This window comes from Suncus etruscus, chromosome 6, assembly GCF_024139225.1.
Source record: "Suncus etruscus isolate mSunEtr1 chromosome 6, mSunEtr1.pri.cur, whole genome shotgun sequence".
In the NCBI taxonomy this organism is placed as follows: domain Eukaryota; kingdom Metazoa; phylum Chordata; class Mammalia; order Eulipotyphla; family Soricidae; genus Suncus; species Suncus etruscus.
The window spans coordinates 109,810,559-109,828,066 of NC_064853.1; the positions used below are offsets into that span (position 1 = coordinate 109,810,559).

Consider the following 17,508-nt stretch of genomic DNA (forward strand, 5'->3'; position numbering starts at 1 on the left):
GATCCTAGTCATTCTGAGAATAAGGGAGAATATTTTAAAGGAGTGGCAATAATTACTGATTTTATTTCTATCTGAGGTTGACTCTTCCTGTCCTCAGATCAGTGCTCATTCTGATGAAAAGTCTGCTAAGACACAGTAAAATAAAACTCTAAATAAGAATAAGAGATTTGTCTTTACATTTAAGCTATGCATGCAAATTCAATATAAAATAAAATTCTGGGGCCGGCAAGGTGACGCTAGAGGTAAGGTAGTCTGCCTTGCAAGCACTAGCCAAGGAAGGACCGCGGTTCGATTCCCTGGTGTCCCATATGGTCCCCCAAGCCAGGGGCAATTTCTGAGCACTTAGCCAGGAGTAAACTCTGAGCATCAAACGGGTTGGCCCGAAAAACCAAAAAAAAAAAAATTCTAATCATAAAGTCAAGCTGAATTATGAGTTCTTTATGCTGAGAAAATTTTATGGAGCAGGTATTCTGTTATTCATACGGTATAAATAAAAAGATGACATTTGGGAATATCAGTCATCTATCCTCTGAAAAATCCCCTAGAGAACAAGAACTCACTACTTATAGAACAATAAGTTCTAACTACAAAATAATAAGTTCTAACTATAAAATACTGCATGTATGAAATGTCCTTATTTTAGACTGAAAAATGGCAACAACTTAATTGTAGTGCTAGTTTAATTTTTATTCTCTATGTATAAAAAAAATCGAAATATTTTTGTATTTTAGGATCTCTTTGTCGTGCTCTCCAGCCCCAACAATTCATTGTGATTACTAGTGAATTGGAGTATTGTATCATTTATATAAAGTAATATTTAAATAGCATAATGTATTATTTATATTAATTAATATAATAAATAATCATTGATTATTATTTAATAGATATGTATTATCTTACTAGAGAAGATATTATTCTTATCTTCCCTGTAGTCCTGTTCAATTTTTAAAACAATTTTGTGCAGCCAGAATTATACTACAATGAGAAGGGTACTTGCCTTGCAGTAAGTGAGCCAGGTTCGATCCTAGGTATCTCATATGGTCCCTCAAGCATTGCAGTAGTAATTCCTGATGGTAGATCCAAGAGTAACACCATGTACTGGGCATGTCCCCACCAAACCAAACAAAAAAAAAAAAGAGAAAGAAAACAAAAACATTTTTGAGTTGTGAGGAGGAAAAATATTTAAAATGTCTGTGCCTTCACAATCCTTAACCTGCATTTGAATAAAACTAGAAATATGTATAATATTTGTTTTAATATTCATATATATTATGCTACTCTCTTGCTAAAGTTGCTTGAATTACAAACATGATTGTAGTTGGTTTCAGTCATAAAAAGAACACCCCCCTTCACCAGTGCAACATTCCCACCATCAGTGCCCCCATCACCCTCCTTTCCCTCCCCCTGCCTATATTCAAGACAGATATTCTACTTCTCTCACTCAAGTTGCTTGAATATAATTTAGTTTAATTTGTGGTGGGCCATCTGGTATTATGTAGAGGCTGTCCCTGGCTCTTCGCTCAGGAGAAACCCCTGATAGTGCTGGTAGGATAATATATGGTGCTAGGAATAAGAATCAATGATGAAATATGTAGAAGGTAAATGTCTAACTCTCCAACTTTAACTTTCTTTAATTTTTCATAAAATATTACCTTACAAAAATATATTACTTCTGAATAGCTTTAGAATTAAATATGTAATTATATTAACCACTATTTTTCTGAGAGAATAAGATAATCTTGATTTTTATAAGATTCTGGAAAGAGAAAAATGAAAAGTATAAAATAAACAATGCATATATAGCATATTAGTCTAGTTTTTATACTTATATTTGTGTGAATATCCTTGTATAATTTTTAATATATATAAACATTTATATAAACTTGTGGGGCCAGTCCTCTACTATATATATAATGTATATATGTATATGTATATATGGAGGACCAGACAGATTTTATAGTGGGAAAGTTGCTTTTTATGCAGATAGCTGACCTAGGTTTTATCCACTGCATCTGCTACGGTCCCTGAATGATCATTCAGAACAGAGCCAGAAGTGAGCCCTGAGTACTATTAGGTGTGGTTGCAGACCAAAAGCTGAAAATAATGTGTAGACACTCAGTCTTGTTCAGACATATTCTATTTTATAGACGGAAATTTTTATCATTAGATGTTTAGAATTTGTATTTTATGTTTATATGATAAAGTTGTGTAGCACCATTTGAAACTTTATTATTATTATCATCAGGTCCACAGCCAGCTCTATTTAGGGATTACTCCTGACTGCACTCAAGGATCACACCTGGCAGGTCTTGGTGTACAATTAGGTTGCCAGGGATCAAATCTCAGTTGGAAGAGTACACAGGAAATGCCCTACCTGCTGTACTAACTCTGGCTCCAAATTTATGATGTTTATAATTTATTTCTCTTGTATTTGATGCCTTTCAGTTTTAAAGAATATTTTGAAGTATAGTTTATGTATACTTTCATTATAGTATATTTTCATTAGTCTTCTATATATTTTTCTCTGCAATTACTTGTTTAAAACATAAAAATCAAGCCAGAGATTTAGTGCAGAGAGTAGAAATTTCACCTAGGAGACCTTCAACTTGGGGTTTATCCTGCTACCAAATGTCTTAACCTAAACCCTCCCAGGAGTGAACTCTGAGTACAAAAGCCAGAATAAGTCTTGAGCACTGTCAGGTGTGACTCCCAAAGAAACAAAACAAAACAAAAGCATACAATCGTTCTCCTGAACAATGTACACACAAGTCAATTACAAAAATAAGTTACCTTTATTTCAAAGTTGTCAAACTTGTCATATTTGTAATGTCACCATATTTTCTAACATGCATTACTGAATCATATAGTGTTTACTTATAATGTCAAAGATGATATAATATAGCAATACTCATCTTCAACTAAGATAGAGCCATTCCTGAAGTAAAAAATGTGTCCTGCAGATGTCCATATTTATAAGAGGAAAACATTTCCTACATCCAATTTTTACCAAATGCATATATTATCATGAAGATAATTGATTTTATTTAAAAATAAAAAATGTATAATATCTTGGTTTTCAGTGAACCTTTATATCTGCATCTTTAGTTTTTTTTGTTTGTTTGTTTGTTTTGTTTTTTGTGGTGGCCACAGTGAGCAGTGCTCAGGATATAGTCCTGCATCATTGTGCAGAGATCATTCCACGTAGGATTTTATTGTTCAGGGACTAGATATGGTGTCAGAGATCTAATCCAGGTCATCCAGGTGCAAGGCAAGCACCTATCTACTTTATTATTTTCCATTCTAGATTTCAATCTGTAAATACTTCAAACATCCATGTGAACTTTTTGATTCCTCTATATACATTTCTACTAATATGCAGATATATATTTAAATAACATACCCATTTCATAATAACAAAGCATAACTGATATTTATTATTAATTTTACAGTGCTGGAATCAAACAGAATCTCACATGTGCAAGACAAGCTGTATTTTCTGAAATAATAATTCCTTTTAACATGCATATTCTTCACAAGCTATTATGGTTTTAACATATGTGTACAAAAACAATTAACCACCTTTAAGCAAATATTTAACTAATTTCTCTTTATGTAGTAGTGCTCTTCTATCCTGAAAGCTTTGAAAATTGCATTCTTGATAAGATTAAAGGCTACAATTTGGTCAAAGCAATAGGAATCGTCCTGCTCTGGAAGTGGTAGAGGATAAAACAAAATTATCTTTGCCAGCTGCCTAACATTTTATTCTTAAGTTTATATAAGACTTGAGCTCTATTTTAAATTGCTGGGATAATACTTTATTATTAAAGTCTAATACTTCTAATGCTTCTGTTCATTCTTATGCCTTTTAATTTTATAACTTAAGTTTATACTCTTTTCCATATACATAGCTATATATACATATCTTTTCCATATGTATATCAGTGTGTAGATTTTGCATATATAAATAATTCTATGTTTATAGTTTGCTGTTGTGTTTTTATTTTATGTAGTGTGAAAGAGAAAATATTTCTAGAAATAGAAATAACTAATTTTGGGATGGAGAGATAGCATGGAGGTAAGGTGTTTGCTTTTCATGCAGAAGGATAGTGGTTTGAATCTCGGCATCCCATATGGTCCCCTGATTTCTGAGCATAGAGCCAGGAGTGACCCCTGAGCGCTGCCAGGTGTGACCCAAAAACCAAAACAAAACAAAACAAAACAAAACAGAAATAACTAAATTTCATCATAGTATCAAGTATATCATTTTATTTTATAATAATAGGTTATTTTGCCATGAAATTTTTGGTTAATAGGAACTAAATTAACATTTAATAGTTTACAAAAATGTACAATTGTGACTTTTTGTGTTTTAATGTTTTCTTCTTATGAAAGAGGTGACATTTTTTGTCACTAAAGGACTAAAATGAATCAGTTTATTGTTTATATATACATATACATAATAAATCTATATAATATAAATAAATATTTAATGAAGTTATATATTTTAATATAAACTTTAAAATTACATATAGTTATATATAACTATATAGACCTACACATATTTTTAGATATACATCTAATCATTAACATATCTAATATTATCAAATAGCTGACATAGTTGAACATAGTATGTTTGATTCCAGGTAAGTGGAAGCACACTTATTTTAAAATGATAAAAAATAAAAAATGAAAAACAAAAGAGTACAATGACAAAAAATTTGTGAAATTTAGTTGTATCTCTCAATGAGGTCATTGTTGGAAGTTTAGTAAGCTCTTGCTGCTAGTTAATTGTTTCTGAACTTTAGGTGACTTCAGACACATATTGGTGTCTACATTGGAATGTTCCTATGATGATGAAAGTATCAAAATAATTGGCAAATGCGGCTGCAGTTCAAGAATTCCAAGCACTGTTGCTGATATTACAGCTTTTGTTGGTTATGTTTTGGCTGCCAGGCCTTCAGGGAGTACAAGAAGCAGGGAGGGCTGGATACCTTAGATTACTCTTCCAAGAGTGTCCTGGAGATGTCAGCCCATACTGACATACCTGGAGTTTTGGTCAGATTGGTGTGTCTACAGTGAGTTGCAGATCAGTGGTGAAGCGGGACTATTGGCAAATCAGCAATTTTGGGTGATGGGTGCAACTACCTTGTCTTTGACAGGACAGGAATTTTCCCAGTACTCCCAAGATTTCCAGCTTTCGGCTGCATGGCAATGTACCCATGATTTTTCACAGCTGGGTTTACATTTCTTTTGAGAATAGATTGAAGCTATGAATCTGACCAAATGTAGACATGGCAACTGCATTTGTGGGGCATGGTTTCAGCTACCAGACCTTCCAGAATTAAAAGAAAGCTATCATTTCTATATATGACCATGAAGTAAATATTTGAAGAAATAAGCTATGATGTTTCTTCTATTATCCTCAGGATAAAATCAGTTTCTAAAGTTAATGGCAAAATTATTGTCTTAGTAATAAATCCATTTATTAAATTCTCCATCTTTAAGAATCCTCTATCATTATGAGATATAGTGTTTCTAAAGGAGAAATTCATTTTAATTCAAATTATTATTAAACTAGCATGTCTAAATGAAGATATACTTTTGGGCTCACTTTTATTTTATTCATATATCCCAGCTATTGCCAAGGCTTAATAATGGCTCTGCACTCAGGGGACACGCCCGGCCAACTTCAGGGCAAAATATGGAATGGGGGGATCAAATCATGGTTGGCCGTGTGCATGAGCCCTATTCATTGTATATCCCTCCATCCCCATAGTAACTCATTTCTAATTCTTTTTGATATGGTGGTACAAGCAGTAGGGGTAGGAAAAGTTTGTTTTGGTTTTATTTGGGATTCTATGTCTAAACATTGTAGTGATGAAATTAATTTTTATTGTGCTGAATATAATTTTATAGTAATAGTAACACAATTGTTTTTATTAATTTGATGAGATAATTACCATCTGCAAAATTTTCTAGCCAAGACTCCAATATACAATGTTTCCAAGACTAAAGAGTTATTAATACCAACTGTCAATGGAGGTTTGATGCAGCCTGAGAGAATTGGAAATTTCCATGCTACTGGATATTCAGAAAAAGCCTCATCAGTTTATTCCAACTTACCACAAATAATTTCAAGAAGCATATTATAAAATAAAATAAAAAAATGCAATGATACAGAAAAGCTTTGCCCTACTTTAGATAACACATATATATGAGTCTCTTTTTTCTGATTTTCCGTCAAAGGTGGGTAGTTGACATTTAAAGACACCATTGAGTTTGTTTGTTTGTTTTGGTTTCTGGGTCACACTGGGCAGCGCTCAGGGGTTACTCCTGCTCTATGCTCAGAAATCACTCCTGGCAAGCACGGGGGACTTTATGGGATGCCGGGATTTGAACCAAGGTCCTTCTGCATGAAAGGCAAGCGCCTTACCTTCATGCTATCTCTCCCCGCCCCCATTGAGTTTTGGTTTCCTCTATCACATTTTTCTCCACGTATTTTATTCAAGTATAATTAAAATAATAGGAAATAATTTGATGGATAAAAGAAAAAAAATGCCCAAAAATTTAAATAAATTTTGGTTAAAATATTCTGTGAAATAATATATTAATCTGCTACTGTCAGACCTCTACTTCTATATGGTACTGACCTAAGTCAGGACAGTATGAAGAATATTTCTTCAACATAGATATGTTAAAGTTCCTTTTTATTTCTCTTTTCTGCAGTAAATATGATTTACATAATTTACTTAGTATGATTAAGTAAATATTAATAATAATAAGTAAATATGATTTACTTAATTTTTTAAAAATGTCATTTTTGTTGTCAAATTTCTTTTGTATACCTTTCATTTATGTTTATTGTATTTATGTCATAGCAAAATACCTGTTTTCTCTGCTCCCTAAGTTTTGCATATATGATGATAGCTAGAAGCAATGATGACATATGGATATTTGACAAAACTATCCATATCAGAAAGTTTTATTTATGCACATCATTCTGAAGGAGTGATATTCAAAGTGCCTCTAACGCTAAATGCATAATGTTTCTTCAAATTGCTAAAACTGCAAACATTGAAAGTTTCCAAGTAAATTACTACATAAATTTTTAAAAATGATTTTGCTTATCTTCACCAACATATGAACACAGAAATACAATATTTTACTACATGAATGGTAAAACTATTGATTTTATAAGTAAAATGCATCTCTGTTTATGAGGACAATATAAAAATTGTTCTTTTGTCATGTACTTAATTCACCAATTAGGTAATCAAATAAATTGCCCTCTGGGGTGAAATAAAAGAACATTCCATATGCCAATCTATTTATCACCTTGGCTGCCTTTGATCACTTTGAACCATTTTTCAGTCTGCAATTTTAGCTTGTGTACAGGTCAGATTACCTTCTTCTATTTTATTATATCTTTGCCCTTGCAGGAGGTAATGCCCCAATATGACAATTGACCTATTATTATCTACCTCCCTTTTATTATCTCACTTCAGCAACAATGCAAACAGCAAATTTTGTGGACCTCATTATATAGAGAATAAAAACTAGAGGAGTTGCAATTACAAAAGAACCAGTATCTCTTTTATACATATTAATAAAATAATAAAATAGGCCAAAATTTTTTATTTATAATTCATAAGATTCATTAAAAATCAGTCCTAAAACAAAATAGATAAGTTATAAAAAGAATTTATTTTATAAAAATGTTTAATTGTTTTTTATAAAAATAAAAAATGAACTCTATAAGGCTGGAGCAATAGCACAGTATTAGGGTGTTTGCCTTGCACATGGTCAACCCAGGTTTGATCCTCAACATCCTATATGGTCCCCAGAGCCTGCCAGGAGTGATTTCTGAGCACAGAGCCAGGTGTAACTACTGAGTGCTGCCAGGTGTGGCCCAACAACTAAAACTTCAAAAACAAATATTAAGAAAACTAATTTTAATATCTATTTTAATCATACCCTAGAAGTATGAAATGTTTCCATCCATTTATGATTGAAGAAGCATTATATATTAATTTATGTTAATTGCCAGCAGTTATACGCTATTTTCATGCATGCTCTGCCACCACATCCATCCCTACTTCTACTAAGTTTATTTATGTGGGGGGTGTTTATGGGGCCACACCCGGTGATGCTCAGGGGTTATTCCTGGGTATGCACTCAGAAATCGCTCCTGGCTTGGGGCAAAGGGCATCGGGGGATCAAACCATGGTCTGTCCTGGGCTAGCGCCGGCAAGACAGACACCTTACTGCTCAGCACCATGTCTCTGACCCATACTAAGTTTCATCAGTTAATGATTCCTGAAATATTAGTTGCTTAAAAATTCATCGAAGTAGGGGCCAGAGAGATAGCATGGAGGTAGGGCATTTGCCTTGCATGCAGAAGGACGGTGGTTTAAATTCCTCATTCCATATAGTCCCCGAGCCTGCCAGGAATAATTTCTGAATGTAGAGCCAGAAGTACCCCTGAGTGCTACCAAGTGTGATATCCCCCCAAAAAATAATCTATCAAAGTATCTGACATTTTACTAATCTGGAAACAATCCTGTTTTAGTTTTTAATTTTAGTTATTTGTAATAATACAGAGATAGCAGTATGTATATTCAAAGGCAGAGTTCTCTGATTTAACTATATATTGGCAAAAGCTTTAGTTCATAATTCAGTAAGTAAATTATACATTTTTGAGGATCACCCTGAACTTTACATAAGCTTCACAAGCATGTGTTTTGTTTGTTTGTTTTGACTTTTAGCAAACTAAGAATTTAGAGATTATGATAATATAGACAAAGATACTCAAACATAATTCAATATTAAAGTAGAACAGGAAATTGAGTAAAGGTTGATTTAGATTCAACCCTATATGTGTGCTTATCTAGTTTCATTCATTTCTATTGGGGGAAATGTATCTTCTAGAGACTCAAGTGTCTCATTGATTAAGGCTTCCAAAAAAATGCTTTAGCTTTGTTTTTCTTTTTATTATTTACCACAATACTAAATAGGGTTTTATTTACCCTTTACAAGACTGCCAGTTCACAGCACTTAAATGTGTTTTGATCCATTTTGCATCATAGATCATATTTGCAGGGATATCCAAATCCCTTTTGCATTGAGAGTAAAGAGCTGATTGTAATTTCATGTCATTTATTGAATTTACTTATGTTGAGTAATCAATCAGACAGCACTAGAAAAGTAACCCTGACAGGTGGGAATGTAGGGATCCCCAAGTCTAATAATGTACATTTGGAAGCATTTTAAAATAAATGGCATTATAATTAGAAATACATTTTAATTAATGGACTTAGAATGAGGGGGAAAAAGACTCCACCAAGTTTGGTACCTTTCTCTTCTTCCCCTCCTTTCTTAATTTCGTCCAACTTTTAAACAGGGCAGCAACCTCATCTATGACCTTATGGTCATAGGCAGTCACTTACTGATTGTAGATTTTAAATATAGTCACTCCCTTGTATCCTCTGTATATAGAATCATCATAGGAATTGTGAAAATTAAGTTGAAGAGAAAATATGACTGAAACTAACAACTTATATTGTAGAAGTGAAGATAAAACGAACACAGAGACACACAAGGAAAATCCTAATATGTGTAGCTTATTTCAATATTTTGTACATTTTAAGAATTGTTTCAGGTAGTTTGAAACCCATGTGAATAATATGGGCACAAACTTCAATGTTCAAGGTTCCCTTCTTGAATGGATATAGGTCACCACAACATATAACACTCACTTCTAGCATAGGATTGATCACACACACACACACACACACACACACACACACACACACACACACACACACACTTTGGATTCAGGTTTGCCTAGCGCTACTCTATTGCATTTGCCTAGGTGCTGGTTTCACACACACACACACACACACACACACACACACACACACACACACACACACACACACACACACACACACACACACACACACACACACGTTGATTCAGGTTTGCCCAGCACTACTCAATTGCCTTTGCCTAGGTGCTGGTTTGGGACTTTTCTTTTCTGTCTCTGCCATCCGAGCCTACTAGTCCTGCCCTGCTACGTCCGCACTCCAGAGCTGGGCCTCTCCATAGGGCGCCGGCCTGGTCCAGCCCCAAAGTCCGGTGCCAGGTCAGCTCCTGGCGCGGGTTTTGAAGCTGCAAAGCTCAACTCCCCAAGGCGGAGCGCTGCGAACCACAACCCACGGTGCGCACCCGTGGCACCAGTCCTGGTGCAGCGACTGCAGCCCATGCCAGTGACTTTGGCTAGCTAGCTAGTTCTGTTCCCACGTCAGCAGTTTGACAGCTTCACACCAAATCAGAAGGCGACCCGAGAAACCTAGGACGTGACCAGGAGTTCCCGCAGATTAGAACTCGCCTCCCCTAGTCCCTCCCCTCAGCCCCATTTAAAGCTCCCAAGGGCTTTACCAAAAATTAAGTGGGGGCTCCGTTTCTGGTTTCTGCAGCACCTTCTTCCACTGCAAGATGGTAAGTGAGTAGATGGGGTTAGCTAGTCCATTGACAAAAAGTTGGGGGCTCTGGGGGATAATACAAACTCCACTCTGAATTTTGTCCACCACTTAACCTGCCAGGCTTCTCTGCTATTCCATCTCCTTTCCAATTATCTGAAGTAAGTACATTCTCTCCTTCTCTCCTTCCCTCCCTCTCACCTTCTCTCCCTCTTCCTCCCCCCCTCTCCTCTCTCACTTTTCTCTTCTTTTTTCCCCTTTCTCCTCTTCCCTTTTTCTCATCTCCTTTCCCTTCCTCTACCTTTCTTTTCCCTCCCCTTCTCTCCCTCTCTCCTTTCCTATCACCTTCCCTTCTCTCTCCTCCCCTCCCCACCCCTCTTCTCTCCTTTCCTTTTCCATCCCCTCCCTTCCCCATTTCACTCTCCATCTCTTTCTCTCTGCCATTATTTCTGTCTATCTCCCATGCTCTATAAGTCTGTTTCTGTTACTTCTGCTCTGCACTTTCTACAAATTGTCTCTCCATTTTAAACCGAACTCACTTTTCATCCTACTTCTTCCTCTACACAAATGCACATATTTGCAAATACTTGGACTTGAACTTTCTAGGGGTGTTTGAGATTTGTTTTCTTCTCAGGTGTCAGTTGCATAATAGCTCAGCTCTGATTCCAATAATAACCCTGAGGAAAGAGCCTGCAAACATGCTTTTAGAATAAAGGAAAATAGCACTTGCTAAACTTTTGGCTGAATTTCTTTGGTGTGCACTCACTGCCCAAGCTGGTCTTGATTCAGAACTGGACTTTTGAAAATTAAACTTTCCAGAAGATTAACAAAGTATGAGTTAATATAGTTAACTCCCCCTTACCCCCTTCCTATTTGTTTTCTAGCTCTGTTTACGTTTTGCTTGAGAAAGTCCTCAAGTCAACATAAGACTTAGCACGGTCAAAAAAGAGTTTATCTAAAGCTGAGCTTTGCTAAAATAAATTGTTTTTACCTGATTAAACATTGACAAATAATTAGGAATGGCCTGTTCTTCAAATTAACCCAGGAGTATCGCATACCTGTGCCTCCCTGGACATTTGGAAAGATTGTGATTTTGAGGTTTGAGGTGTGGGGGGCAAGAAGTAGTTCACTGATTCAGAACATAGCAGAGAATAACTGCCAGGCAGTTAATGGTGGCAAGATAACTTTGAAAGGGCATTGAGACCTAGTGATGTAGAGAGAGAGAGAGCTTCCTGTATTCTCTAACCAACTTGTTTTAGTTTTTCATTATACTTTTATTTTTTACCTAGGGTGATTTTATTCTCATGAATATGAAGTTAAGGCAATTTTCCTTTTATTTAGCTATTTATAATATACATATAAATATATGTTTTAAGTTTAAGACATTTTATATATACATATATTCACATTCATATCACTGTGGAGTCCAAAAGCATTTAAGACCAGAGGAAAGAGGAGGTCTTGGGAAAGCTAATAGTTTGAAGTCTATGTTATATTCTGTGTATTTAGCATACTGGATTCTTCAAAGATACTGAAACTCTTTCAAGAACCTTAGAAGTATAATGATAAAATTTGGTAGGAAGGGACAAATAATTCTCATGCCTTTGAATGACTAAAAATAATTCATTTTATTTATATTTTGGATAGTCCGTTAGATGGCTGAGACATTACAACAGAGAGAAAGAACAACTGGACGTTTACAAATTTTGCCCATTATTCAAATGACCTAAGGAAAGTTATCTGGTCAATCAAACTGATTTATTTTAGTAATTCTGTTTTGATTATCCCAGTGTACTGTTGATCTGCACTTCTTACCTTTACATTTTTGACTGACTATTCTTTATCTCTCCAAATTCCTATCCCATCTCTGATATGTCAAAATAATACCTTATACTGAAATTCACAGAATACCATTCTGCCTTGCCAAGATCAGTATTTTGTAAGAGGCCAGAACTATAATTGCCCGTATTCTACTACAACTTCAGAATCTAGTGTTGATGTTTCCACGGAGACTTGGGTCTCTTTCTGGGCTGCTGGTCTCCAGGACAACAGGGATCCCCAACAAGCACCACAGGCACAGGGTAAGTACTTTTCTCCTGTTTTAATGGTAGATCTGGAGCTCTTTGCTGACACCCACAGATGCAAAGCACCATGGTCAGGGGTTGGGTAAAATAAGGGAGGATATAAAAAGATAGAAAGACCAAGACACACATTTTACAACCTAAATAATCTATAATTTTAAACAAAGAGTAAAAATTGGGCAGAAAGTTTGCAATGAGAGTCTCCCAAATAAGTAATGGGATTCTTCCTTTGCTTATTGGAGTTTGTATATATATATATATATATATATATATATATATATATATATATATATATATACATACATATATATAAACATTTAAGAGTTCTTTATTAATTTTAACTTCTAAAAGGTACTTTGGATTTAATCAACTTTTTATAAACAGTACAGGTTGGATTATTTTCTATTTAAGAGTTTCTTTGGATATTTTATTAATAGTAGACATTCTATGAACATTGTCTTTTCTAGTACAAGTAGAAAGTTATTTCCCTTTTCCCCAAGAATTCTTCAGTTTTCAAAGACTATATAACACTGATGGAAATGACATATAATTTGTTTCTGGGAATTAATAAATAGTAATATTATAAACATTGAAGACTTTCTAAGTCAATGTTTAAGTATCTCAACACTCTCAAAAAACTTAAAATTAAATATGAATAAATATATATATATAATATATATACACATAATACAATTTAAGAAAAGAACTAAATTAGAAAATATTAAAACACATTCATATGACAGGAAGTTATTCAATATTAGATTTCTGTAATACGCACTAGAATAAACAATTCCTGAGAATATAAAAAATTGTGCATAAAATGTTTTCTCTTTATCCTTACATACCATTCCACTTTTATAATATTTCAATTTAAGTCAGAGGACCTGAATAACAATTTACATTGGAGCTAGAAGATAGTATATCTGATAGGATGCTTGCCAATCAGGGTTCAATCCCAATATTCTAATTTGGTTCCCAGAAGTGATTCCTGAATGCAGAGTAAGGTGTGATCCAAACTGCCCTCTCCCTAGTAAGAACTGCACTAGTTGAGAAAAAATGTGCAAGTATCCATTTTAGTATTTCAAACTACATAGTTTTTACTGGCAGTTATAACTTGCTGTCAAATCAAAAAAACATTATGAAAAAGATATAAAAACTGATGCACACATTTGAAATACATGTGTTTGATGAATAGTGATCTGCAGAGTGGCAAGGGTCAAATGATTTTATAGTAGAAAGAGCTAACACTGGAATTCTTAGTAAACACTCTCCATCAGATTCAATTGACTGACAAGAGCAAGACAGGCAGAGATTTTTTTTTATATTTTGAATAATATCTTTACTTAAACACCATGATTACAAACATGTTTATAGTTGAGTTTCAGTCATAAAAAGAACAACCCCTTCACCAGTAAAACATTCCCACCACCAATGTCCCCATTCTTCTTCCTTCCCTTCCCTCTGCTTGTAATCAAGACAGGCATTTTACTTCTCTCACTAACATGGCCATGATAGTTGTTAGTGATTTCTCTAACTGCACTCACCACTCTTTGTGGTGAACTTCATCAGCCAATCCTTCCAGTCCTCCTCTCTATTGTCTCTGGGCATATGACAATAACGTCTTTTACTTTTCTTAAAACACATAGATGAGTGAGACTATTCTGTGTCTATCTATACCTATCCATGCATCTTGGTTGTTTCCAAATTCTGGCTATTGTAACTAGTGCTGCAATGAATATAGGTGTACAGAAGACATTTTTGTATTGTGTTTTTTTGTTCCTAGGAGTGGTATACCTGGGTCATATGGGAGCTCAATTTTCAGTTTTATGAGGAATCTCCATATTATTTTCCATAAAGACTGAACTAGATGACATTCCCACTAGCAGTGAATGAGAGTTCCTTTCTACCCACATCCCTCCAGCACTGATTGTTCTTGTTCTTTGTGATGTGTGCCAGTCTCTGTGGCATGAAATGGTACCTCATTGTAGTTTTGATTTTCACCTCCCTGATGATTAGTGACATGGAGCATTTTTTCATGTGTCTTTTGGCCATTTGTATTTTCTCTTTGAGAAAGTGTTTATTCATTTCTTCTCAACATTTTTTGATGGGGTTACATGATTTCTTCTTATTAAGTTCTGTCAGTACCTTGTATATAGTAGATATTAGCCCTTTTCAGATGGATATCCCATTGTGTGAGCAGTTTTATCCTCTTCATTCTTTCCTTTGAGGTGCAGAAACTTCTCAGCTTAATGTAGTCCCATCTGTTTATCTTCTCTTCCACTTTCTTCAACTTTGAATTGCATTCCAAAACAATAGTTATTAAAACAACATGGTATTGGAATAAAGACAGGCCATCAAATCAATGAAATAGACTTGAGTTTTCAGAAAATTTTTCCTAGACATACAATCAATTAATCTTTGATAAACAGATAGTAAATGCAAAATGGAGCAAGGAAAGCCCCTTCAACAAGTGGTGTTGGGACAACTGGTAAGCCGCATGCTAAAAAGTGAACTCAGACCTGCATCTAACACCATGCACAAAGGTCAAATCAAAATGGGTTAAAGATCTTGATATCAGGTCTAAAGCCATAAGTTATATAAAACAACATGTAGGTAAGACACTCCATGACATTGAGACTAAAGGCATCTTCAAGGAGGCAGAGACTTTGATCTGCTGAAAATGGTAGCATCACAAGATTGGATTTGACTCAAAGAGGATTACTACTTTATCAAGTGCTAAAATTGGAGAAAAATAATAAAACATGGCTAAATAACTATTAAAGTGCTCGAGTGCTCTAATGCATATATAAAGGTCAATATATATTTGAATGTATTAATAATGTATATTGCCACCAATAAATTTAGTCATCAGTAAGACATACAATATGAGATTAATTTTTATAATTAGCTTGACATATAGTTTATATATTAATATTTGAATATTTTAGAGTAGTTTATGGTGAGCTTACCTCTTCTGAGATATTTAGGTTTTTTTCCTTAAATAGAGATAATAGCTATAGTTGAAAAACAATTGATATTCAACTTTATAAATTCTTTTCATAAACATTTATTTTAAACAACTTCAAATGTGTTTTCTCAAGTATCCATTTGGTGTCTTTATATAGAAGCATCCAATGACTTGAATCTCCTTGTTCCAAATTCATGTCCGTGGGAAGATGCTCAGCTTTCCTCTCAGCTCTACAGAAACAAGCAGGTATAGATAACAAGAAAAATGAGACCTACAAAGTACCATGCCTCCAATATCACAGTATTGTCCTTTTGGTTCTTTTGTTTTGTTAATTAAAATGTAATCATTAACTTTAGAATAGAGTTGATACAAGCATGATAGTATTTAGATAATGAATATCTCAGGGTACAAAATCACAGCTAAATGCTCTAGGAAGACTTGCAGTCAATCCTCAACCTAACACATTTGACCTATATGGCCCTTGACATCTCATTTTATTCTACAAAATTGTTATATAGACATTATATACTTCAGTAAATTATTTGAAATATTTAATGATAAGCAGATAAAGGTTTTATTTTTCAAGTGTTTTTCTTTAACAGGTCAGCACCACATCTTGCTCTGGTGGTTCAAAATCTTGAATCTAATGACTATGAGAGTATATTTATCCTATAAACAAAGAACTTTACTTAAAAAGTATTGACTATGAAATATTTTTCATTGATATATTCAATTTATACTCTGTTGCTGTTCTTGAGAAAGTCACTTAATTTAAAAATAGACTAACTTGAGTCTTGAGAAAGTCAATTTATTTTAAATTTTTCTTCTTTTAAAAATATGTAAGAAAGCATTTTTTTCTAAACAGCATTTTCTATATTTAAGCAATTGCATGTATCTTATTCTCCTTCAACCTTCACAATTATCTTGTGGCAATAAAAATATTAAGATGACAAAGCAAATTAGGAGGTAGGTTAGTATAGGTCAAGCATACACTTCTGAAGAATAGGACACACTGAGGTCGAACTCAAAAACAAAGAGAAAAGTAATTAAGTTTAAGCAGATTAAAATCAGTGGCATTATTATAAATTTACAAAATCAGCATAAGTGGATCAGTCTTCACCATGTTATTTTGCAGCTTCAAGATACTTTAGTGCAGAAAGAAGAAGAACTTGCTAGATTATATGAAGAGAACCATCATCTCAGACAATATCTGAATTCTGCTTTAGTTAAATGTCTTGAAGAAAAAGCCAAGGTATGTAACTATTCCATTTATGAGGACAGATCATTTATATGAGAAAGGAAACTATTTGGGTAGTTTTTCTTAATATTAAGACAGAGAAAGGGCTACTACTGCACTGACAGTTTGCAATGATTATTCTGGACAAGAAATAGGTGCTGAAAAAAGTTAAGTGCATACAATATTGCAAACCACTGTACCTTAAAGTAAAAAAGGGGGAAGTGAGAGAGAAGGATAGAGACATAGACAGAGACTGAGACAGAGACTGAGACAGAGAAGAAAAGAATCTTCCATAAAGGTAAGCTGGGGTGAGGAAAAGAAGAAAAGTGGGGACATTGGTGGCAGAAAATAAACACTTGTAAACTGTTGGGTTTTGGAATATTGCATGAATTTAAACAAATCAACAACTCTTTAATTCTGTATTTAAATAATTCAATAAAAATATATGTAGGAAATGTACGTATCAACTCTCTTAACATCTATGTGATAAAAGGACTACCAACTTCAGAAGAAAATATAAGACTTAAAGTGTGTTTCATTTTTCTGAAGTATTTAGATTGCATACTTAGCCATATAATGCAGGAATAATTGCTTAAATTTAAAAACCAGTTGAGAGAATTTCTTCTAAAACAGAGGTTAATCTAAAGACAAAATTAGATAGACATAGAGTAGGAATCATATCTGGAGATACTCTTTTCTTTTAATTATTCTTTGACTTTCAGTAAAAAAAAAGTGATTCAA

The 17,508-nt window shown here is 34.1% G+C and overlaps 1 protein-coding gene across 1 annotated transcript in view; it reads left to right on the forward strand.

Moving 5' to 3' along the window:
* GMNC (geminin coiled-coil domain containing) overlaps positions 1 to 17,508 on the forward strand; it is a 37,947-nt gene that overhangs the window by 16,274 nt on the left and 4,165 nt on the right. The window contains exons 2-4 of the mRNA XM_049775992.1: positions 12,388 to 12,562; positions 15,688 to 15,776; positions 16,666 to 16,782. Of these exons, the coding sequence (XP_049631949.1) occupies positions 12,388 to 12,562; positions 15,688 to 15,776; positions 16,666 to 16,782 (381 nt within the window). The remainder of the gene's footprint in view (positions 1 to 12,387; positions 12,563 to 15,687; positions 15,777 to 16,665; positions 16,783 to 17,508) is intronic.